The sequence below is a fragment of the Sceloporus undulatus genome, chromosome 6, assembly GCF_019175285.1.
Source record: "Sceloporus undulatus isolate JIND9_A2432 ecotype Alabama chromosome 6, SceUnd_v1.1, whole genome shotgun sequence".
NCBI classification, from domain to species: domain Eukaryota; kingdom Metazoa; phylum Chordata; class Lepidosauria; order Squamata; family Phrynosomatidae; genus Sceloporus; species Sceloporus undulatus.
Window position 1 is genome coordinate 40478754 of NC_056527.1, and position 25233 is coordinate 40503986.

Below are 25233 nucleotides of genomic sequence, written 5' to 3' on the forward strand. Positions count from 1 at the left end.
ACAGAGAAGATATGATCATATGCTAGAATCTTAGTTTTCATCCAAACAAAAACATGATAGCTTTTGCTAGATGCAATTAGTTAAATGAACATACAAACATCATACAATGATTTCCACTTTTCTCCAAAAGAGATTTAATAAATTTTCTAAATGTAGATACAAACCAAATTGTAAACTCCTAGCAGAAGTGCTTCTATGCAGCCACTACTTTGTAGATCTTTACTGGCAGATACAGCAAGATAGCACCATATAAGTTCTGGAAGAAACTGCAGTGTAAACTGCAACAGAAGTTCCTCACCACTGCGATAGAATTCAAACAGCTGGTGACAGACTGGCTCCAGCAGCTGAAACAAAGACCACTATTTGTGAGTGGTTTCATAAATCACAATACCATGCAGTTTCCTGCTTGACAAAGAGGCACAATTTGTCTATTTTCAAAAGAAGCAGTATTGTGTGTCAAATATTACACACAGTATGCCTACATGCTTTCCTAAGGTCTTATTCAGCAGGTACAGTTATTTCAGCAGTGCAGAAGAAAAGGTACCCATCAATTTTTTTGGTCTTTCTCCTGCATTGCAACAAGAAAAAACAAACTCCTTTTCCTTTTGATCCCAATAATAAACAATGGTTATTATTTATTTATTGAAAATGCCCATGCAAAAATGGATTTAACTTAAAAATCACGTTTCTGGTCTTTGGGGCAATATAGAAAGCTGGAATATGTACTGATACTAATTCTAAGACAGGCTAAGTATCTAAAATATGGGATCTTGAAGAACTAAAAATAATTTTTCATTCCACGTATTTTCTACTTGTCCTCCTTTTGTTCATACACACAGTTTATTACATTAGTTATCCCAGTCCAATTGTATTCCTGTACACATTTACTTACCTCACTTTGTGGGTCCTGAATAACTTTATAAAGAGATGAAACCAGAGAAATCTTGTCTTTCAGATTTTTAGCATAGCTTGGTATAGATGCTTCCGGCACCGTCTAATACAAAACATTGAATGTACAAAGTAAGCCAGTATTTTTAGTTTGTTGTCTAAAAATTGTCTTATATTTTTTAGGATATCTAATATCCTAATATTCTTAAACTATGTTATTTGATAATTCCTTATCAATAAAGAGCTCACATTTATCTAAAGGAGAAATGAAACCTGAACTGAAAAGGATCACACAGCATGTAGACCATCCATTTGCTTAAAGATAACATTGATCTCAAGCACTGAAAATACAGTACAGGGAAGAATGTTAGGCCTAAAGCTAATGCTTTTTCTTCCTCAAATAAATGCAACGGAAAAAATCAATCCAATTAAATAATGTATGGTCAGTTTGTCAGAACAAGAACCCTTTCCTTTAAACTAAAGTTAGAATATTAATCTTGCATTTCTTATATGTCTCAAAGTGAATAACTTATCAATCTGTGACTTAACAGACAAACCAATAAACCATAAAATACTAAGATAATAGATCTGTCAAAGCCAGGATCTAACACTTACTCTGAGGAAAATATCTAGCTCTCCACATATGACTAACCAAGATAGGCTTTCCCAGAAACTAGATCCACTAACAGAATATTCCAGCACTGCTGCTAGCTCAGAGCTGTTACACAGCAACTGCATGGAAAGAGTTCTATTTACACTTCTCATTGATTTATGCAAGCACCATCAGAGGAGTAAGGGGCACAACAGCTTTTCATCATTTGTATCACTTTCTACCGTAGTGCAACCATGTAGACATTACTTGTGTGTTTCATCTTTTCACTTTGCAGTACATAATGACTAACTTACGCCTGCATAACTGGATTCCTAAATAATTATTCTTTTACAGGCTGTGTCTATGGCCGACATTATAGTACATTGTTTTTGTCTGTATTTTAACCTTTCTGCACAGTGCTTAGAGGGGCATTGGCTGAACAACATATAACAAAGCAATATAACCAAACTTTCAGAACCTCACTCACTCACATAATTCATACTAACATTCTGGAATTTATTCTTTACAATTTTACTGCTATATTGGATGTTAACCTAGCTATATTTGATAATCTAATCCAGTACTAATGGGAATTATTATATCTTGCCTTTCTTTGAAACAGCCAATAACATAAGTGGTTCCTACCCTGTATCTCAACCTAACATTCATGTGAGATAGCTAGGTTTAAAAAGAATGGCTGATTTCTCTAAAGGTTTTTCAAACAACTTGATGTTTGAGTGGGAACTTGAAACTGAGAGCAGAATTTAAACACAGCATGTGTGCAATACTGAGGCGGTAGCTATTTATTATTTCTTGGAAATTAACATGAATTGCAAGAAGATTTTATTACCTTGTATTCTGATAACCACTCTTCTACAATCCCTGTATCCGCAGCCAACATCTTCCAACATTTGCTTTGAAATCTTCAAGTCCTAAGATTTAGAGAAAAAATTTCCAATACATTTATTCTCTATAAAACTGGAACTATTAGAGAAGAGACAGATAGAGAGAATGGCTAAATATAGAGCATTATGCTGAAAGCATTTAAGCTGTACTCATAATAATGTGCATCAGTGCAACCTGCTTCTCAGGCTTAAAGAACTGCTACCTAAAGATCAGCAGGTACCTAGCCTGAGCACACGGTCTCTAACATTTTAGCTGCTTAGTACAGCACCAATATCAATTCACAAATACTTCAACTCCCATGTTCTAATGTGCAAAGATGTAGATAAATCCCTTAAGAGCACAACTTGCAAAACAGTAACATGCAAGTGGCATTTCCATTTCATTGTGTTTCATTTTCAGTAGGAAAAGTCATGACAGCCCTCACTGTCCCTGCCTCCAGAGCCAGCAAGAATAACCTTAGTACTACCATCTCTCATGGACAACATATTTCTTGATTTCTAGAATGAAAATGAAGACTGCTACTATCTTTTATTTTCTATGCACAAGGGGATACGCTGAAATTTTCAAAATTCAGATGACCACAGGTTAATTACAAATGCATCTATTTATAATTGTGTATTTTCCATACTTAAAAGGATGGATAACATATGAGAAAGTAAGAACCAAACATTCTTAAATATCCACACTAGAACTCAATGTTGGAAGATAAAATATATGGCTACCATCAGCCTTTGTTAAAGCTTCTGAAACCCACTTCAACCCCCTTAAAGGTGACAGATGTAAGAGAACTCAAAGATGCAAAATCATACATTTACAGTTACCAGTTGCAGGGATATTCTGTATGCTTATAAAACTTTGCAAGTCACCTTGGAAGCATTCAAACCATTCAAATAAATAAGATTTCCAGGTCAATGGGATCTATATTTGTACCACCTTTATGGCCAATTTGGTAACATTATGGTATATTTTTACCACCTTCATAAGTCAAGATGTAAACTCATTGAATATTCCTGCAGGTATTTTTCCTTTTCTGTTTTAGAGTATTAACAAGCTAAAACTCACAAGGGGGGGGGGGGGTGCTTAAGAATAACCATCACTTTGCAACATCTTAATATATCCTTCTACCTTTCACACATAGCTCTTTTTCCAGTTTGTGCACTTCCAAATAATATATAAAGCATGGCCACATTTATTCTTGCAAAGACAAAAGATGCAGACTTTAGAACAAAATGTATTTTTAGTCAAGTCCTACTATCTATCAAACTACAATGGGCATATCTGTCCACTTTTCTTACATTAGTTCAATTACAGCATTCAACAGGTAGAGGAGGACAAGAAAAAAAGAGGGCACAGAAAAGGAGGTAGCCAAAAGTGTACTAGTTCTTAAGCTGTCAAGATAATCAGGAAACCAAGAATTTTTGTCTGGAGTGTATTTATAACTGCAGAGTACAAGTGACTCATGGACACTACTCTTTAGAATATTTTTTCTATTAAGGGAAATTATATTTTAATAAACTTAAACTAACAAAGCTGAGAAGAATCTGAATCTGATCAAATAGCACCTCAAAAGGTATTATGAAATTTCTAATGCATTTTCTACCTTCCATCAATATGTGGTTACAAAGACACAAATAACGTTAAAAGCCATAGAACAGTGGACCCTTGCCTCACACATCAGTTCCGGACCCCCCGTGTAAGGCTAATTCCGCGTATGCTTGAGCCCAATCATTTGAATGGGGCTCATGTGCACAGTGGCGCGGTGCACCATGAGCACGCGCCCCATTTATCTGAATGGGACGTGAAGACCTTTGTGCCCCACGCGGCTTGAACGTGCATGCTCAAGTCCGCAAATAGCGCGCCCGTGTATAATGCAGGCGCACTGTATATATCCTTCTATTAAAAGATGAAGGCTAGAGAAAGTGTCTCTTTTCAAGCAACACCATTACAATATAGTTTATAAGAAGTATGAGTCACCCAACCAAGACCTTTTGAAATAATTAACACAGTATTATTTAAAGCAGCAGTGCTTTCATAGTACCACTGCGAAACCGACATTGCTTTCTGCTGATTTCTCAAGTACATGCTCACCACACAAAGAACAGAAAAATACTATTTACCAACTTCTGTATATCTGTTTCTAGGCAATCATTTAGAATGTACCTTCAGACTATAATGTTCCTAATTTCCACATGTCAGAAACATTAAGCAATTTTCTGTTCCACATTCTGCCATACTTCTGCTTTTTAGTTTAATACATCTACTATTTTAACAGTTTGCATTCAGTATTATACTGACATTTTTCTGTATTATTCAATCTTCTATTGTTAGTTTATTTTCAGCTACAGCTATAAAGCTCTACATTATTACATAATTTGTTGCATGGTATCAGCGTATAAACATTTTCACTGCATGTTCTCTTGTTCTAGGTTATCACTTCATCTAAAGATCTCTTTCTGTACTGACCATAATTAGGAGCAGATCTTTTATTCATTTTTTGAGGGGGGGATATGGGGAACTTCTCTTCTGCCCTCTGCCATTTTTCTTAGTCTATGTTGCAGTACAGAGAGGACGGGGAGCCTGCTTGAACTATCCAATATCTGCAAGGCCTTTGAAACTTTACAGAACTAATTTCTCCCAAAAATATTCTCTTTCAACTGGAATTCCTGCAGTTTTTTGTGCAAAGAATCTGGTTGGCCATATACAGAGGTCAGCTGTACAAACATGAGAACCATATTGCATAAGAGACATAGCTTAGGAATGGCACCTTACAAATAAATCTTCAAAAAATAATACTAGCTTATTTTGTCAGATATAGCCACATTCAAGTAGAAGCCTGTTCCTCAAAGTTTTTATTTTTTTAATTAAAACCAAGTTATGCTTGGAGCTCTATCTCAACCCTGTAAGGAAATTGAGACCCCAAAGCAGGGTTGGCTGGTTTAAACCAGGGAGTTTATCACACAGGACAGATTCTGTGCAAAAACTGAATTTAAACTGGGGGGAAAATGCAAAAGTGGGTAGGTTTTCAGATGATGCCGGGGGTTAACCCAAACAGAAGTGGACAAAACCCGCAAAAATAGGTTGATTTTCAAACGACATAATGGTTAATGAGTATTAACATGACATTAACCCAAATGGAAAATAGACAAAACCTGCTCCTTTTTACTTTTGGAACATCCCAAAAGTAAAAGGGAACAGGCTTTTTCAACTTTCCGTTCGGGTTAATATCGCATTATTGCTTATTAACCCTGATGTGTCTGAAACCAACCCGCTTTTACAGTTTTTTTCTGGATTTTTAAATCCCATTCCTGCACGGTATCTGTCCCACGTGATAAACTCCCAGGTTGGATTAAACCAAATGATTTTTTAAAAAAACGCACCCTGTTTGATTGTTCATTTTTTAAAAGACTGGCTATTATTACTATTTTTCAATCCTCTTACAGGAACAAAAATGACTTTTTGAATTTAAACATTTTAACTTTAACAATCTATTAGCATAGTTCATTGTTAAGCAATCATCCAATGCAACTGGCAGTATTCAGTGTCAGTTGCTTTATGGGAAATTGCTCACTTTGTTATGTACAGTGGGCCCTTCCCTTACACTGGATCCATTCCGGAACACACACACACCCCATCATAAGGGGAATTCCACGAATGCTCAAGCCCCATTAAAAATAATGGGGCTTGTGTGTGTAGCGCAGTGTGTGTGCCATGGGGGTGCACACCGTTACCTCTTCTGGGGCGTGCCAAGGCTTCTTCCGGCAAGGCTTTTAGTGTATGCTGAAAGCCGCATATATCGCTTTCACGTATGACATATAATATAAGTACAACAAAAAAAATTGCTTTAAAATAGGACTATTTTTAGAACAATTATCATTTAAGCTAGTGACCGTAACATCTAAACTGCATTTTGCTATTCAGTTTTCTAATCTAGTCCAAAATTGTTGTAGTGCTTATTTTCCTGTATATAATCTACAAATATAACTCCCAAAGTTTTACTGAAAGACCTAAATCATATCAAAGCCTATTTATTATATTTATTTACATTCTGCTTTTTTGCCAAAACTGGGGCACAAAGCTGCTTACAAATGTTAATTTTGGATTATTAATATTAGAAAATATTAGATCAAGCTTTCTAATGTGTGAAGCAATGTTTCACAGTATTAACATAATAAGCAGGATTCTGGTGTTTTTCATTAAAACATTAATGCAAAAATGGGTTTTTAGATTTATTTTTTAAACTAGTTTTTCCCAACCCTATCCTAAATCACCTAACTGTGAATGTTAACTCAAATTTTCGTACTGGAGCAATTTACAGTCCCACAACATTAAATTCTGCATAAAACTGAAGGTGCTTTCTATTTAAGATATCAGTGACTGGAGGCCATCTCTTAAACCGTGATTTCAGTTAGAATGGGAGTGTGACTTATGATTCAAATGTTCTAGATCTGGAAACTGTATATCCAACCATAATTCTTACTTCAAGTCAGAGTTTCTCTCTCTTTGGAGAATTCCCCACCCTTTTGAAACTAGGCACAAGAAAAATATATTGTGGCTAAGGTCATACCAATCAACAGAGCACAACAGAACATAACAGTATGGAGTTATACACAACTGACCAATCTCTCCCATCTAGTTCTAGCTTCATCTCTAAAGAAATTTGTTTACTGACATAAAAAAATGTAATCCTGTAAGCTATTCATAAAGATGCCCCCATAGTACTGGTGAGCTACAGAAAGTTCTTCCCCAAGAAACACATTCCAGGACTGAGGGTGACTAACAAAAGCTGATGGTTTGAAAAACCCACAATTTTCATGCCAAAACTGCCACTCGGTGTTACTCATTTAGGTTAATAGAGTTCAGGCTTTCAGAAGATGGTGGGACTGACAAGTAATACTGCAGCATCAATGAAAAACAGCAGGATGGGAATAGATGAAAAACAAACAAACCATAGCATCTGCATATTCTTCTCTGTGGAAAAAATAACAAAAAAATATGCCACCAGTTGGAACTATACAGTAGCTACAGTATGAATCTACTCAGAATTATCTCCTACTAAATGGAACAGCCGCACTTAGTCCTGGGTAAGTTTATATAATGCAGCTTTGGTCATCTACAAACTCAGATGGGCAACGTATGAATTCCCTACTTTACTGCATACAGGAAACTGGCATTCATCACAAGCACGCTAGCCATTTATAAACCTTACATGGAAAAATGAGAAGGGAATACATACAAGCATAGAGTTTTCAGGATCAAAAAAAAACCCTTTTTCATGCACTGGAACTGGCCCAATCTCTCTGCAATTAGCACTTCTGTTTTAGAACAAGAAGGGAATGTTTATAAAGTACAGGAATGCCACGCAGGGGAATTTTGCAGAGCAGAGAGGAAGGAGAGACAGGCACCAACAATCACTGACCACCCTGTGCCCCATTCTTTGAGCCCATACAGATAGGCCAAAATAAAGCTGCTTTGGGTCATTTTGGAGGTATGCTATTTAAATGATACATGTGCCCTATGAGGTTGGAAGCTGCACCAAAGCCACGCTACAATCCTAAGGACTGGAGCGCAGCTTTGATGCAGCTTCAGGCCTCTTAAGATGTGTGTGCCATTTAAACAGCATATCGCCAAAGTGACCCGAAGCAGCTTTACTTTGGCCTGTCTATACGGGCAGGTTTTTACACAACAGCCCTGAGCTACTGGGAAACACTGGCAAGAAACTAGCTAGAAGCTGCAATGAGATTTTCCTTTACATTTAACAGCAAATTTGCAGAGTACGTTTTGCTAGGTTGTGTTTCAACTTAAGCTGCAACAAAGTTTGTTCTGTTACCTGGGGTCAAGTTGACTTTGACTTATGGTGGCCCTATGAGTGAGAGACCTCCACCTTACCCTATCATCAACAACCCTGCTCAAATCCTGCAGATTCAGGGCTGTGGCTTCCTTGATTGAGTCTATCCATCTGGAACATGATCTCTCTCTCTTTTCCTATTGCTTTCTACCTTTGTTATTGCTAACAACCCTCAAATGGATTGCAACTCATAGCGACCCTATGGAGGAGACATCTCCAAGACTCCCTATCTTCCACTGCTCTGCTTAGGTCCTTCCTTAGTAGAGTCTATTCATCTAGCATGCAGTTTTCCTCTCTTTCTACATTCCTCTGCCTTTCCTAACATTATTGTATTTCCCAATGAGTCATTCTTTCTTATGATGTGACCAAAGTATGACAACCTCAACTTTATCATCTTGGTTTCCAGGGATATTTCAAGCTTGATCTGGTCAAAGACACATTTGTTTTGTCTCTTTGGCTGTCCATGGCTGAACAAAAAAATCTTTGTCCACTGAACAAAAAGATCTTGATCCAATGATCCTAACTAGTACTTTTAAAAGTTGATACAGAATAAAACTTTACAGGACTGAACTTGAGAAATATAAGCATAAACTCTTCTATAATTCTGTAAGACCCATCAGTCATACTCAGAACTTAGGCAAAAAATCTTCTTTGATGGAAAAATAAACAAGTTTTGCTGATTCTTCCTATGTACCAATAGTCTTTTAACAAAATATATAGTCATAGAATAATACATTTAACTGCTATTGAGAAACCTTAATCACGAAGGCCATTGTATTTAGCACTTGCCTTGCATGACTGAAGTATTCAATTACTTCACTGATGTCTGTACACTACAAATCCTCCTCTTTTCTTTTTGAGAATTGAGCATTGGCTGTGTTCAAGAGTATTACATTAGAGGGAATGCTCATTCATTAATAACAGAAACAACGCACCCCATTTTGTCCCCCTCCATTTGCCACCCCCAAACAGGCAAGGGATGCAGACTCCAAATCCGTGAAAATGGAGGGGCGGCTGTATACACATCCAAGTTGCTAGTTTTAAGTGGCAGATTACATTAGTTTTATGTGATGAATTACAACAGCAGCAAAATGTTAGCAAGAAATGAAGTACTGCTTGAGAGGTATCTGTAAGAACAACACAGGCAGAAAGCTATTTTGAGATCAGTTATAGTAAGAGAAACAGAAAGCTTCCCACTTCAGTGTAAGAGGCAGCAGCAAACACTGGCAAGAGACTACACACGAAATAGATTTTAAGATGAACTCCACTGAAATATAGACTAAATTGATGTTTTTTAATGATAAAAAAATTAGGATATGTTAGGATATTAACATTCAAGATATTAACACCTCTACCCCACAATAAAAATAAAAATAATAAAAATAATCTTTAGGACATCAGTATTCAAACATGGTAATAAAAACAGAGCTTGGGGATACAGTATTTATTTTCTGTAGCAATATGATCTATCTCATTTCAGCCATGATCAGTAAGAAAACTTTTGATTACAGTGAGGACTGTAAAAACATCCCCAAAAACTTTAGGGACCTTTCCTCAACAACTCTTTATTAAAAGTCTGACACTACTGGAGAGAAGCAGCATGGTACAATGTTCAGAGTGTCAGAATAGAATAAGAGGCCTACATGCAAATCCTAATGAGCTTCATAAGGATCCTGAAATGTACTCTCAATTAGATTACTAGGGGATAAAATGGGAATTAGAAAACACCATCCATCAGACAGCTCACTCGTGAAGAAAGGTGACATAAAACTATAATCAGGAGTTCATCCACTGCCCAAAGAGAACATATACAGCAGAGGCAGGAGTACTCCAGGTATCCAGGACCAAGGCTATGTAGAACTGGCACTTGGAATTGGGTCTAGAAAGAAACGAGAATCTTTAGGGTCAGTGTTGTATGATTCCATCCGATGCGCACTTTAAAATTCTAGAAACCACACTGTAGATTAGTTTTCAAATGATTTTAAGAAGCAGGCAAGAAACTGCATTTGCCAAAGATGCTTTTAGGAATACCTGAAGGAAGACAGTTGATCTAGATGTACTATGAGATCTTTCAACTATAAAATGATATGGTTAATTTTACATTGCATAATGAGCAAAAAACAAAAAGGAATAAAATACTGACTTTTAATAAAAACAGAAGAGTCCACTTTTTGTAACTTGTGGTATGCCAGGATTTGCCATTACTAGACAAAGAGCCTGTGTTATCATGTAATTTGTTTCACAAACAGCATTTCCTTTTCTGTGTCTGTCTGGATTATAGGTCAAACTAAATTCATGATCTGAGTGCCAAAACAAGCAAACATTAAAACTGCATCTCATCTACCATTTTAATAAGAGGCAAAACTTGACACTCCATCTGGACAGTCAATTTCAATTCAGAAAGTCCCATATAAGTGCAGAAAATAGCACATTCTGAAGATTGTAGAAGGTGACAGAAAGTATGAATACTACATTCTGCTTAAACAAGGTTTGAAGATTGCAGTTCAAAGCGTATGCCTGAACCACTTAAACAGATTAGAAAATCTATTACAACATATTGTTTCAAGTTCTCGGCTGCTTTCATATCACAAACCTACACAGGTAGATTTGAATGTAATAGAAAGATGAAGGGAGGTAGTGTACCTACACTCACAACATCAACATCAGGTTCCAGTACAACCTGTGTCTTTCAGAAACTGAATGCTAACTTGTTTCTGTAGCTTGCATTCACAACTATCCTCTTTATTAATAACAAGGGATTTCAAGGGGAAAAACCATGTGGGTGTATATATATGCACAGCTTTTTTATAATTCTCTTTGGCAGAAGACCAAACTGTATACAACTTAGAAAGGGATCTGGTAGCACACTCTGCAGTCCAAAACACACTGCAGAAATAATCCAGTTTGAGACCACTTTAACTTCCCTGGCTCAATCCTAGAGCATTCTGGGAACTGTAGTTTTATTTAGCCTTCTCTTCAGAGAGCTCTGGTACCACAATAAACTACAATTGCCAGGATTCCTTAGCACTGAGCCAGAACAGCGGCCTCAAACTGGATTATTCCTGCAGTGTTTCAGACCTAAAGGTGAGCAATAAGTTGGTAGCATAAAATTTCGTAGAGTAAGTCTACAAAAGCTTATGCTAGCAACTTCTTTCTCTGTTAGTCTCAAAGGTACTACAGGATCCCTTTTGCATACTGATGCAGACCGACATGGCTGTCTTTGAATTCTGTAAACAACCTAGTTCATACATAAATGAAGATTCCTCTGAAACCAATTGAGAATTGTTCCAGGAAGGTAATACCAGAACATAGCAAACACCTCTTTAGGGGGGAGGGAAATACTTCCCATAGTATGCTGCTCAGAGTCATTGTTAAACAAGATAAATTCACAGACATGTGGTGCTTTCTATTTCTTTTGTGAATAAAAGAGGCAGCACTCTTAGTCTACCATTTCAGCAAATGCAGCTTTGGAAATATACAATCTTTTGAAAAGGTGCAATCAACAATTTTTAACAGGCAATTAACAGGCATTTCAGCAAACATGAGCAATCGTGCCATTAAACCTGACTGTTGTGTGAATTGTAAAAAAAAAATCCTCTCTGGCTCTGCTTAAAATTGCATTGTTTGGCCTGTTACATACTGCCAAAATAAAACTGCTTCGGGTCTCTTTGGAGGTATGCTATTTAAATGATGCATGGGTCTTAAGAGTCCGGAGGTCGTGCCAAAGCCACACTCCATTCCTAAGCACTGGAGTGCAGCTTTGGTGCAGCTTCCGGATTCTTAGGATGCATGCATCATTTAAACAGCATACCTCCAAAGAGACCCGAAGCAGCTTTATTTTGGCAGTCTGTAACAGGCCTTTGTTTAACTGTAACAACATTAATAAAATACTTTGTAAAACTGTCTAGGAAACCAAGATGCCTTCCACCACATGGGGAGATCATAAAGTGCTTGAGATCTGCATGGATTATATGAGGAGCAGGACACTGTAAAAGCAAGCGGAAGTTCATAAAATTCACACCAGTGTTTCATCTCAGAGCCCTGCTATCTGTGTAAACTTCAACCCAAGATAGCCTTTTATGTGCCTGATAACAATGTGTCCAGCTACAAACTTAGGGGCCATTCAGACTACAGAAAAAAACGGGTTTGAAATCGATTATTCCACGTGAAGTTCATATTGGGCCCGATTCTGTCACAATCCATGTCGGGGCTTGCACAAGGAAATGCCCCTTGCCCCGGGGTATCCAGATTCGGACTAAAATCCGTCTTTTCTCAAAAGACTCGGGTTGCGCCAAATTTGAACTTGCCCGCGATCATGATCGGGGCAAATTAGGGAGGGATTAGGGTCAGGGGGTGGGCAGAGGTCAGAGCATTCCCTCCCATCATCAGAAGGGAGGGGGGAGGAGGAGGAGGAAAGAGCCGAAAAAAGGGGAATTGCTGGATGCAAAGGGTGAGAGGAGAAAGGGGAAAATCAGGGGTGACTTTTGGGCTGCAAAAGGCTGTCAGAGAGAGGTGGGGGGGTGGAGAAAGTGATGGAGGAGGAAGAGGAGGAGGAGGAAGGGGCAGTGGGAGGAAGGGAGCCATGGAGGGGATCCTAAAACGGAGCAGGAGAAGGAGGAAGATGAAGGAGCTGGGGGAAAGGGTCAGTGGGCATCCCTGAGGAAGGAGAGGGTCTGAAGGAAGAAGGAGGAGGATTTCCAGGGGAAATTGGGTTGTGGGGCTGCACTGGGGCATGTAGGGAAATCAGGCTGCTTCTTCTACTTCATTCCCTCTTGCTCCTGGATTATTGTCAGAGGGAGGTGGGGGTGGTGGAGAAAGCTGAAAGGGAGGAGAGGGTCGGAAGGAAGGAGGATTGCCCAGGGAAGTAGGGCTGTGGGTCCAAGCTGGGGCATGTAGGGAAATCAGCCTCTTTTGACAACTTATGTGCATTATTTTTGGGTACTTACTTGTTCTACTTTCCTCTTGTTCCTGGATTATTATTCTTATTATTATTTGTGTTATATGAGGATGCTATAGGAATGCCTGCGCTGCATTTCCATTTTATTCCCAATTGATTCCATGGGTCTACTTTAGTTGGAACTGACAGGTCACACTCTCTCAGCCTCAGTGGAAGGCAATGGCAAAGCTCCTCTAGCAGGAAGAAAAGGGTCAGGTCAAAGGCGGGGCACAAACGGAGCTCACATCAGGCACCCCCCCCCCTTTTCATATTTTTTAAAAATTATTTTTGACCAAATATGTGCATGGTTTTTTTTCTTGAGGCAGATAGAGCAGGGCTAGCAGCTTGTGCAAGGGGTTTCTCTGCTCGCTTCAAGCAAAGGGGAAATGTTGCGAATGCAAATGTTACAATCCTACAATGCGAACGTTACATTTTTTTGCTCTTGTCAATTAGACATTGATACATGATTTTGCTACTGAATTCAGAGGTAACCCTGAATTGCTTTTAAAAGCAAAAAAAAAAAAAGAATGCATGGCAATTGCATCCTTTTCTGGCATTTCTGAGGTGAGGAATTTATTATTATTATTATTATTATTATCATTATTATTATTATCATTATTACATGTGTAAGAGGCATTCTGGGGGGCAAGGAGTGGGGGATACATTAGCTTGCACGGGATTGAAAATGGGGACAGGGGCAGATCTGACCGAAATGCCCACACATACACACAACACACAAAAAAGAGGTTTTTTAAAAAAATTGACACTGGGGCATTTTGTGCATGGCTCTTTAAAAAAAAGGAGGGGGGAGGACACCTCTGATGCCCCTGCAAAAACATCACTATGACGATTGCTTGAGTGACAGCAGGCACCTTCAGAGCAGGCACAGAATGCATTCGATTTAAAATGCCCCTCTTTTTGTAGTGGGCACTTGCTAACGCAGAGATTCAGGGGAGGGGCATCCGAATCAGCCCAGTTCCTTCCAGATTTTTGATGCCAGTCTGAATGGGGCCTTGGTTTAACTTTAAAGAGCTAGTGTATAGCCTAGCAGGGTCAGTGTGTATTTTGTACATTTTGGTTGGCCTGATAATGGTATCACTGTTTTGTGGATTTAGGATGTTACTTGCATAGGAGACTGCTAACAAATATCAGGTACTGTAGGCTATATTTCAGAAGAAGGAACTGGCAAAACCACCTCAGAATATGCTTTGCCCAAGAAAACTCTATGAAATTCACGGGGTCGCCATAATCAACAGACACCTTAAAGGCACATACATACAGTCTAACTATAAATCTGCCTTTAAGGCACCTCCAGACTGATGATTTCACTACCCTCTCTAGCAGCTTTTAAGGCCATGATTGTTTCGCTCTATTTATCTCATTCAGATAACGTGCCGAATACTTTTTTCTTTTAAAAACCCTCAATTGAAAGAAGCTAAACCAAATCGTGAGAACCAGCATGGTGTAGTTGTTTGAGTGTTGGATTATGACTCTGGAGACCAAGATTCAAATCCCTACTCAGTTACAATGCCCTTGGACAAGTCACACTCGCTCAGCTTCAGAGGAAGGCAATGGCAAACACCCTCTGAAGAAACTTGCCAAGAAAACCCCATGATAGGGCCTCCATAAATCGGAAAAGGCCTGAAGGCATATAACAACAACAAACCAAACTGTACCACACTTCCAAGGATTAAGAGCTCCCTTGCAGCAATATAAAGTTCATCTGATAGTCCTTACAGATGAAACTATGTCCCCACCACCCTCTCTCTCTCTCTCTCTCTCTGGCTTTGCTTCGCGAACAAAGATTCAGGAAGGACTCATCCCGTGCTTTGTACAAGCGCGTTGGTGACTAAAAAGGCCAATCCGGGACAAACAGGTCCGGTTGCAGAAAGCACAGCGGAAAGTCTCTTTCCCACCACCACACCCCATCTAATATGTAGGACAAGAAAGGGGCTCAGAGCCGACCCCAAGCACAGGCTGACTCTACTGCCGCTCGATCCTACTTGATTTCCCTCAAAGCCACCCTCCCAGAGGCCAGGGGAGGCTTTGTTGCCTGGAGTTACTAAAAGCAGAGGACTGTGGACCTCCGAGACCCCACCAAGAGCACAAATCTCCCAAGTCGATCTAGGGCTAGTGTAAGCATAGGGTTGACATAAGTCTAGTTCCAACAACAGGCTGCCACATTTGCCTATTATTCCATCTATTTGCTCACTACGCAAACCATGTGGTGGATGAGAAAAAGACTGAGCAGGAAACCCACCCCCCAAATAATTCCCACTCAGAACCCCTCCTTCAAAAATCATTTCACTACAGACAGAAGAGACACTGGAGGTCATGCAGGGTTGGAGAGGGAGGGAGGTCTGGTGGATTGAGCCTTAGAATATGGTCCAAAACACACTGCCCAAATAATCCTCTTTGAGACTGCTTTAACTGCCCTGGCTCAGTGCCAGGGAATCCTGGCAATTGCAGAGCTCTCTGACAGAGGCGGATTAATGTCTCACAAATACTACAGTCCCCAGAATTCCCTAGCACTGAGCCAGGGCAGTTAAAGCGGTATCAAACTGGATTACTTCTGCAGTGTGTTTTGGACCTATGACTCTGGGAAATCAGCCTTCGAATCCCAGCTCAGCCATGGAAACCCAATGGGTGACTTTGGGAGAGTCACATACTCTCAGCCTCAGGGGAAGGTGACCATGGCAAACCTCCTCTGAACAAATCTGGGCCAAAAAGAACCAGGATAAGGTCACCTTAAGGCCGCCACAAGTCAGAAATGACTTGAAAGAGCACAACAACAACAACAACAACAGGAACTCATTGGCTTTTTCAACTACATACAGAGAAATAAGAAACCATAAGCTGTATTCAAACTATAGACACCTCCCAACAACTGTTCAGTGACTGTCATTCAGAGGATTACAGTGGATCCCAAACTCTGGTCCCCCAGATGTTTTGGACTTCAGCTCCCAGAATTCCTGATCGATGGGCAAAATGGATAAGGTTCCTGGGACCTAATTAAAGTCCAAAACACCTGGAATACAAAAGTGTGGGAAACAACTGGTGTAGACTCACCCAGCGTGACTAGAGGTCCTCCTTTTCCAGGACACACCCTATATCTTAATCATCATGGCAGTTGTGAGGCACACAACAAGAAGAAGTATGTAGAGAGATCTTGCAGCACCTTTGAGACTAGGGCTGCATTGCAGAAATAATCCAGTCTGACACCACTTTAACTGCCCTGGCTCAATGCTAGGGAATTCTGGGAAGCATAGTTCTGTGAGACATTTAGCCATTTCTGCCAGAGCTCTGGTGCTGCAACAAACTACAATCCCCAGAATTCCAGAGCACTGAGCCATGGAAGAGTTGCAGTGCTTGCTGCCAAGCTGGGTTATTTCTACAGTGTGGTCGCAGCGGAGGGCATGAGCTTTCCTGGACTTAAGTCTGCTTCCTTGGGTCCAACTACATCTGGGGAAAGTAGACTTAAGTCTAGGAAAGCTCATGCTGCCAATATCTTTCCTTCAGCGAGTCTCAAAGGGGCGACAAGGTCTCTCTACATATTGATGCCACAAACTAATGCGGATATATGTTTGGATTCAAGAACAACAACAAAAAGGCAAAGGTGCCAAACCTGTAGCCCAAAAGGGGTTTTGTGTTCCTAGGTTTTCGTGGGCCAGGTCCTACATTTCCCGAGAAGGTCCTCCATTTCTAGCCTGACTAAAGAAGGTTTAATATTTATATAGGTGCCTTTTAGCTTCTCTTTTGGTCAGGTCCTCCATTTGCCTCGAAGGTCCTCCATTCTGAGCCTTGACTAAGTAGCATGGCATTTATATTAGGGGTTTTTTAAGCTTTCCTTTGGTTGTGTCCTCCATTTGTCTCAAATGTCCTCCATATCTAGCCTAAGAATGAATTTAATATTTATAAATAGTGTTTCCAGATTTCCTGGGTCCTCCATTTCCCTCGAAGGTCCTCCATTCTGAGCACTTTGAGCCTGACTAAGGAGCACATGTTTATATTTATATTAGTGTTTGTAGCTTCTCTTTGGGTCAGGGTCCTCCATTGCCCTTGAAGGTCCTCCATTCTGAGCAGGACTAAAGTCTTCCATTTTGAGCATTTCTAGCTGTGTTTTCAGCACTTCTGGTCAGGTCCTCCATTTGCCTCGAAGGTCCTCCATTCTGAGCCTGGCCAAGAGGCATGGATTTATATTAGTGTTTTTGCCTCTAAGGTCCTCCACTTTAAGCCTGACTAAGGAGCACAAATTTGTATTTGTATTAGTGCTTTTGGCTTCTCTTTGGGTCAGGTCCTCCATTTCCCATCTTTTCTTTGGCTATGTCCTACATTTTGCCTCGAAGGTCCTCCATTTTGAGCCTGACTAAGAGCACGAATTTTAATACTTATATTAAGAGTTTCTAGCTTTTTCTTTGGATCAGGGTCCTTCATTTCCCTCGAAGGTACTCCATTTTGGGCATCCCTGGAGTGTTTTCGAGCTCTTCTTTGGGTCGGGTCCTCCATTTCCCTCGAATGTCCTCCATTTCCCGGTGCCTCGTCCTCCTTCGCCGTTGAGTCACAGAAGACGGCTGTAGTTCTTTGGGGGGGTAAAGAGTGCCTCGAACCTGGGACTTCGTGAGGAGAAACCCAATTAAAACCCTCCTTCTCCTCCAAGGGAGCCGTTACCCTCCGCCGCCGCCTGCTCCTCCCAACCGCCCCAACGGAAGCAAAAGCAAGAGAGAAGACAGAGAAAAGTTCCCTCAGAGGCGGCTATGGCCCGCCCTTCGAGGCTCACCTTCACGCCTTCGCCGCTCCGTTGGCCTCATTCGCCGAAAGCACAGAATACGGGACGCTACGGAGGCTCCGACAGCCAAAGTCGCTGGAGAAAGACTGAGGGAGTGACTGACTGACTGGCGGCCCAGGCCTACCCCGCCTTCTGAGTGGCTCCCCGGGAGAACCAATCACAACGTCACAAACGCCGCGCTCAGCCAATGAACGTTCGCCAAGGGGGCGGGACCTCTAGCAAGTCCCGCCTCTTTTTCTTCTTTTCTTTCTACAGAGGGCGTGGGGCTGCTGCCCCGTTAAGCGAGGGGCGTGGCCAGAGAGAAAGAGAACGCTGAGGGGGCGTGGCTTTTATTGTGACGTTGTCCTTTTGATTGACAGCGGCGGGGACTATTGGGTTCTGCGAGGGTCAGGGGAGGTGAAGGTCTTCTTGCGCTGCTTTGTCCCATTTTTATATTATAGATTGTTTTAAATTATATTATTATTATTATTATTTTTATTAACTTATTTATTTATTATAATATAATATAACATTTATAACAAATATATTAGTTATATATATATATATAAAATATAATATTTTAATTATATTATAATTATATATAATATAATAATAGGCAGGTAACAAAACTTATTTATTTATTTATTTAGTATAATATAATATAATAGTTATAATAAATATAATAGTTATATATATATGAAATATAATAACATAATTATAATTATATTATAATTATATTATTATATTTTATATACATAACCATTATATTTATTATAAATATTATATTATATTTATAATAAATATAATAGTTCTAGATGGGTAACAAAACTTATTTATCTATTATAATATAATATTTATAATAAATAGTGTATATATATATATATATATATATATATATAACTGCTTTGATCACCTCGGAAAAGCGGTATAAAAATAAAGCATATGATTATTATTATTATTATTATTATATAATTATAATTATATAAAATATAATATTTATAATAATTATAATAGGTGGGTAACAAATAAAACGTATGTATTTATTTATTATAATAAATATAATAATTATATATATAAAATATAATAATATAATTATAATATAATTATAATCACATGAGTTTATTCCTAACTTTCCCCCATCATCTGTGGCTGGCGCCTTCAAAATAAATAAATAAATAAATAAAATTTTATTTCTATTTTCCCGCCTTTCCCTGGTGGATCGAAGCGGGATTACAACCCGAAAAACTATGGATGCCGGCTGTGAAAGCCTTTGACTTCACAAAAATATATTTTATATTAAATAATTATATATATATATATATATATGTTATAATTTTATATATATATTAACTATTGTAATATTGTTAATTGTTTTTTGTTAATTGTGTTATTATAGTTTCGGTAGTAATCCGCCTTGATTCCACTGGGAAAAAGCGGAATATAAATAAATTATATATATATTACTTGTCTGTCTTGAGATTACTATTACCATATATACCATATACTAATACCATACAATTGTAATATATAATATTAATTATTATATTATTAACTTTATAATCATCATCATAGTGTGGCTCAAGATTACTAATACCGCAGGAGGGCACCAACAGAAACAAAGAAGAGATAAAGCAGAAAATGTTACAGACTTGAAACAATTACTAAAGAGAGGAAAGTGCAAAGGCAAGGTTAATGCTGAACACAAAGAAAACAAATATCGACCCCACGGGAGAAATACATAAATAGTTAAAAGAGTTCCTGTACCTAGGATCAAACACTGATCAGAAGGCTGATTAAAGGGCCCAAACAGACAAGCCAAAATAAAGCTAAGGACTGGAGCACAGGTTTGGCACAGCTTCTGGCCTCTTAGGACACATGCATCATTTAAACAACATACCTCCAAAGTGACCCGAAGCAGCATCTGTATGGGCCCTAAAGTCAAGAAATAAGAAGACTAGGAGTGGGGAGGGCAGCTATGAAAGAACTAGGCAAGATCCTAAAGAGTAAAGAGATACAACTGAGAATCGCCCAAGCCATTGTATTCCCCATCGCCATGTACAGATGTGAGAGCTGGACAGTGAAGAAAGTAGATAAAAAGAAAATCAATTCATTTGGGATGTGGTGCTGGAGAAAAGGGTTGAGGATACTGTGGAGGACCAAAAAGACTAACAAATGGGTCCTTGAACAGATCAAACACAAACTCTCTCTGGAAGCCAAGATGATAAAACTGTGGCTATCATACTTTGGCCACATTATGAGAAGACATTATTATTATTATTATTATTTGTATCCCGCTCTTTTCTCAGGACAGGAACACAGTACAGAGCAGCTTCACAGCATTAAAAACAGTAGAGTTAATTTTTTAAAAAGTACATTAAAAAGGAATTATTGTGGTATTAAAATATTTTGAGTGACATGACTCACTCAAAAAGACAAAAATGCTAGGAAAGGTGGAAGGGAATAAAAGAAAGGAAGACTGTACACCATTGGATAAATTCAATGAGATTCAATGAGGGAAGTGATGGGACTGAATCTACAGGACCTGAGTAAAGCCGTAGAAGATGGGGGTGTTTTTGGAGATGTCCCATACACAAGGTCACCATGAATCAGGGCCGACTTGGGGGCAGTTAATACCAAGCAACAGAAACAAAGACTTTTTGGGGAAATGGGTTAACAGCACCTTAAAAATCAGCAATGCAATTGTAAGCAGGTCTTCTCAAAATTTAATTCCACACTGTATTTAATTAGTCACTCCCATATGTTGCAATGCTCTTTGCACATCTGTTTTAATCCGTTCATTATTTCATGTTTAGAGTACTCTGCAGTGCATGATTTGCTTCACAAGTTTTATTTAACTTTCCAACAACTCTTCTAAATTAAGCTAGGATGAAATGAAGGGGCAGAAAAATGACAACTGGTGGCTTCCATGTCAGTGGGGTGGTGAATCCACTGCAGTTTCTGGTCCAGGTCTTAAAGGAGCTGTTCAAGCTGCTGCACTCTACTGCAATTAACCTATTTTGGACTGCAATTCCTGTCATCCCTACCTAAAATACTTAAAGAGGTATTCTGTATCATCTTATTCTTGTTAATTTAGAAGCCCCTCATAATTCAAAGACCAAAACTGTATTTTACATCTCAGCTTTTGCATACATATGGTAGTATGGGACAGGGAAAGCCAACAGAAGGAGAATGAGGCCATACTGGCCAGTGCAAAATATATATGGCATGGGGTTTTTGTCAGCCCATTTTCTCTCCCCTGCCCACAATGATTACAATGGGACAAGACTAACTAAACTAGCTCTAAAGCTGGCACAGTTTCTCCTTTCCTTCTGATAGGATGTCCATGGAATGTCTCTATTTCAATCAATCAAGTATCTGTGACAGCTGCACAACGACATTCCAGACACAACATTTGAATGGCAATAGTAAAAGCGGGGCTGTGGGGAGTGATCTGGAGTATTTTCCTGCTATAACAACACAGCACTCATTGAATGAATGCAAGATCTATGTTGGATGGCAGAAGCTTCAAGATCGTCATGTTTTCTGTGAATCTTGTGATAATCTCGCTTTTCAGTTAATAAAATTAAACCACAGCATCACAAGACTACTGCTTCCATTCAAAACCTATGGATGCAGCACAGTTAGTGTTGCTGGACTGAAAACTGGAAAGGGCTCCTGTACCTTTAATTGTTGTGTAGAAGAGGGAATTTCAACAACTGTTGCTTGTTATACAACCCGATAACAAGCAAAATCTGCTAAAATTCCTTCTACACAACCATTCAAGGTACTGTATAGGAGCCATCTCCAATTTTCAGTTTAGCTACCCTAAGCAATTTAACAGCTGCACATTTATGATGCTATGATAAATCCAGTTGTCTGGAAAAGTCTAAGGGTCATAGACTTGGGAGAAAAGAAAGCTGCCTTAGAGCACATTAGCTTATTTGTCCACTGTCTATTCTAATTTGCAGTGCTTATAAACTAATGGTTTTACACATCATTTGCTACCTCAGGGATTAGAGATTGTGTGAAGTGCCATATGTTGCTAAACTGCAACAGTCATCATCCCCCACTTCTGGCAATACCCTTGGGTATAACCAAAGGGAACTACAGTCCAACTGGAGGACCATGGTACACATGAATGTGTCATACCTTTCATTCTTCCACCCTTTTTTAGTGGAAGTGCCTAGGATCAAACATGGAATTTTGTACATACATTCTGCCACTGAGCTATAATGCAGGATGCTAATCAATTATATCTGTAAGTTTCAAGGCCGATCTTTTTCCTCCCTGGGTTACTAAGGCCAACTTCATATTTGTACCATATTGACAAGCACACCTCTGAGATATTTAGGGAGGGAAAGTAGTCTGACAACATAAGATATATGTGAAACACTGTGGTGCAGTGGCTAGGATGTTAAATTAGTATTGGGGGTAACATGGTTCTAAATCACATTCAGACATACCCCTCAAATTGATTACCATCGTCTCCTATCTTAGGTTGTCTAACAGGGTTATTGTAAGGACAAATTGATAGATGTTTAACAACTATTCTGCCCTTGAGTTCCTTGGAAGAAAGGCAGGATTTAAGTATAATGAAATAAAATTTAGAAGTGAGGATCCAGCAACTGGACAGCCATCTGACTGCTGTAATATATGCATGGAGAGGTAGCATGGCGTAGTGGTTTGAGTGTTGGATTATGACTCTGGAGACCAGTTTTATTCCCAGTTCAGCCTCTAAACCCATTGGGTGACCTTGGGCAACTCACACACTCTCAGCCTCAGGGGAAGGCAATGGCAAACTTTCTCTGAACAAATCCTGTCAAGAAAACCCCACAATAGGGTCACCATATGTCAGAAATGGCTTGAAGGCACACAACACACATACACACAATATATGTATAACTCTGGAGGCCATGATTCAAATCCCTGCTCAGTCATGGAAACCCACAGGGTGACCCTGATAAATCATACACTCTGGCTCAGAAAACTCTGAGATAGGGTTGCCTTCAGTCAGAAACAACCAGAAGGCACACAACCACACACACACACACACGCCTTTTGAGAGAAATTATGGGGACATTTTAATTATCAGTACAATCATGACTGGGGCCAAGTTCACATTTGCCAGCACCCGGTTTTTCTCAAAAGCTGCAGGAAATACTCCGCTTTGAAAAGACCCACACCAAGGGGGATTTGCCCCTGAACAAAGCTCAAATTCGAGTGTAAAAAAAAAGGCACCAGTATGAACTTCCAGCTTTTAATCCAGTTTCTGAACCAGGGTAAAAGGTAGTCTGAATGGCCCCAAAGGAAGGGGGTTGTGCTAGACCTATAAAGGTTTCCTTGTTAAAATAATGTGAACAAGGCAGCCATATAATTAATTATCTTTCCTTTAATCTTTCTGGATGCTTAGTTTTGACTACAGCCAAACTCCATCTCCAATGCTAACAAACATATATATTTGAAATCTCTTAGGATCTTAGAAAATGGGGGAAATGTTTTAGATTATTAAAGGCTTACTAAATCAATCATCAAGAAAAACCATCTGGCATCTCCCACCCCAGATTTCATGGTGTTGTTTCTTTTTAAAATATTGCTGTGAGTTATCATTTTCATACCAGGAAAAGAATCAAAAGGGGCTTGTTTTACTGAAGGATTAAAAAATGTTTTCTTCTTTCATTTCTATCTATCTAAAAGCGTAAAAAAAATATTATCATGATTGCCCATAATTCAAAGGCGCTTTATGTAGTTTCTTATACAAAAATGCCATGAAGATTTAAAAGATTATGCATTAATCTCCAGCACACACCTATGTTGCATTTTCAAGGATTAGTAAGGATTTGGATGAGTCATTATTTGTTCAATTTAATATATGACATAGAGCAGAAATGTTGCAACATGCTTATAACCTTCATGCTGACCTGGGTGGTTCCTTATTAGGACTATTATTCCAAGCCACAGCTCATTCTTTTCAAGTTCTCATGCGAACAGAGAAATAAAGGTGAATACACTTACAATGCTCTGTGCTGAACACATGTGCAGAAATCTGCATTTTGTAAGAATCCACCACACCATTTTTATTTGCACTTGTTCACAGAATAAACCGATTGCTGTTTAAACCTGTAATTTGGTTTCTTAAACCTACTTTCATCAGTATTAACTGTCACCCCTTATCTAATACCAGTTTGCCATATTATAAAGATTTCAGTGGGATTTGATATATAGAAACATATTCAGACATTTCAAACACTTGAAATGTCGCTCACCATTTTGTGACATTTTGTCGTTCCAAAAGATATTGGATTATACATTTCTGAGTAACTGAGGCATGAAGGTGGCAACAAAGGTTTAGACACAACAGATCAGTGTGTCTGCGAATAGGTCACTGGATAATTATGCAACATTATTTTGCTTATTCAAGCTTCCAGCCATAACAGATGGGGCCTTTCAATGCAGTATTAAAAAATATATATCAGTGCGTCTATGGAAAAATAAAACCAGGACTTCACTAGAGACAATTTTAGCAACAGCCAAGGTCAAGAAGGGCTGAGTTATATTTAATTAAACTAAAATGGGAATAGTAATTTTGGTACAGACTTAGCAGGTTTAATTCTCTACTTGTCTGTCTCTCCCACTCCTTCGTTCTCTTTTATTAAATAGATAGAATGCCATACATTTGCAAGCACTGATTATGACTGATAGACTGCTAAGCAACAGAAGTGCTGCCATCAAAGCAGACAGAAAAAAGGAGAATTAAAATTTATCTTGTGCTATGCCTCTGTGTCTGTGTGTCTGTGTGTGCGGAAAGAGGGAAATTGCTGTATATACATATGTATAGGCCTAGAGATTTTAGTCAAAAAGGTGTCTTAAAAAAACTGAGTCGACTTAACCATGGGTCAATGTAAATACTGTACGTTAGCTCTATAAAAAAAAGGAACAGTTCCCTGGTGAAAGGCAAGAGTGTAAACTGTCTGCAAAGCACTGACCCCCCTCTGCTCTCCTCCATCCACTGTTTAGTGTCAGCCCAAACAGTTATGCCTGCTGGAATTTTGCAACTTCCTTGGCATTTTCCTTTGCTTCATCCTTTAGGCGTTGCATGCCTGTAAGTTTTGCGCTTGACTTATCTGTGGGTCATATCAAAATCCATAATTTTGGCCCCAAAATGTGCCCTCGACTTATACACGGGGTCGACTTATAATGACATATATACAGTAATTCAAAGCAGCCCCAGAAGGCCAGTATAAATTATGTCCTACAAACTGCCCTGAGGTTCAGAATGGGTTATCAGGCATCATCAGGGAACT

The 25233-nt window shown here is 39.0% G+C and overlaps 1 protein-coding gene across 4 annotated transcripts in view; it reads right to left on the reverse strand.

Annotated features, from left to right (window-relative positions):
• The window catches only part of FAM126A (family with sequence similarity 126 member A), a 38311-nt gene extending 20250 nt beyond the window's left edge, over window positions 1-18061 (reverse strand). For all 4 annotated transcript variants that reach the window (XM_042474895.1, XM_042474897.1, XM_042474896.1 and 1 more), the window contains exons 1-4: window positions 17945-18061; window positions 2331-2412; window positions 893-994; window positions 165-344 (exon numbers count right to left, since the gene is read on the reverse strand). In XM_042474895.1, the coding sequence (XP_042330829.1) occupies window positions 165-344; window positions 893-994; window positions 2331-2381 (333 nt within the window). In that variant the 5' untranslated portion in view covers window positions 2382-2412; window positions 17945-18061. The remainder of the gene's footprint in view (window positions 1-164; window positions 345-892; window positions 995-2330; window positions 2413-17944) is intronic.
• Window positions 18062-25233: the final 7172 nt, after the last annotated feature.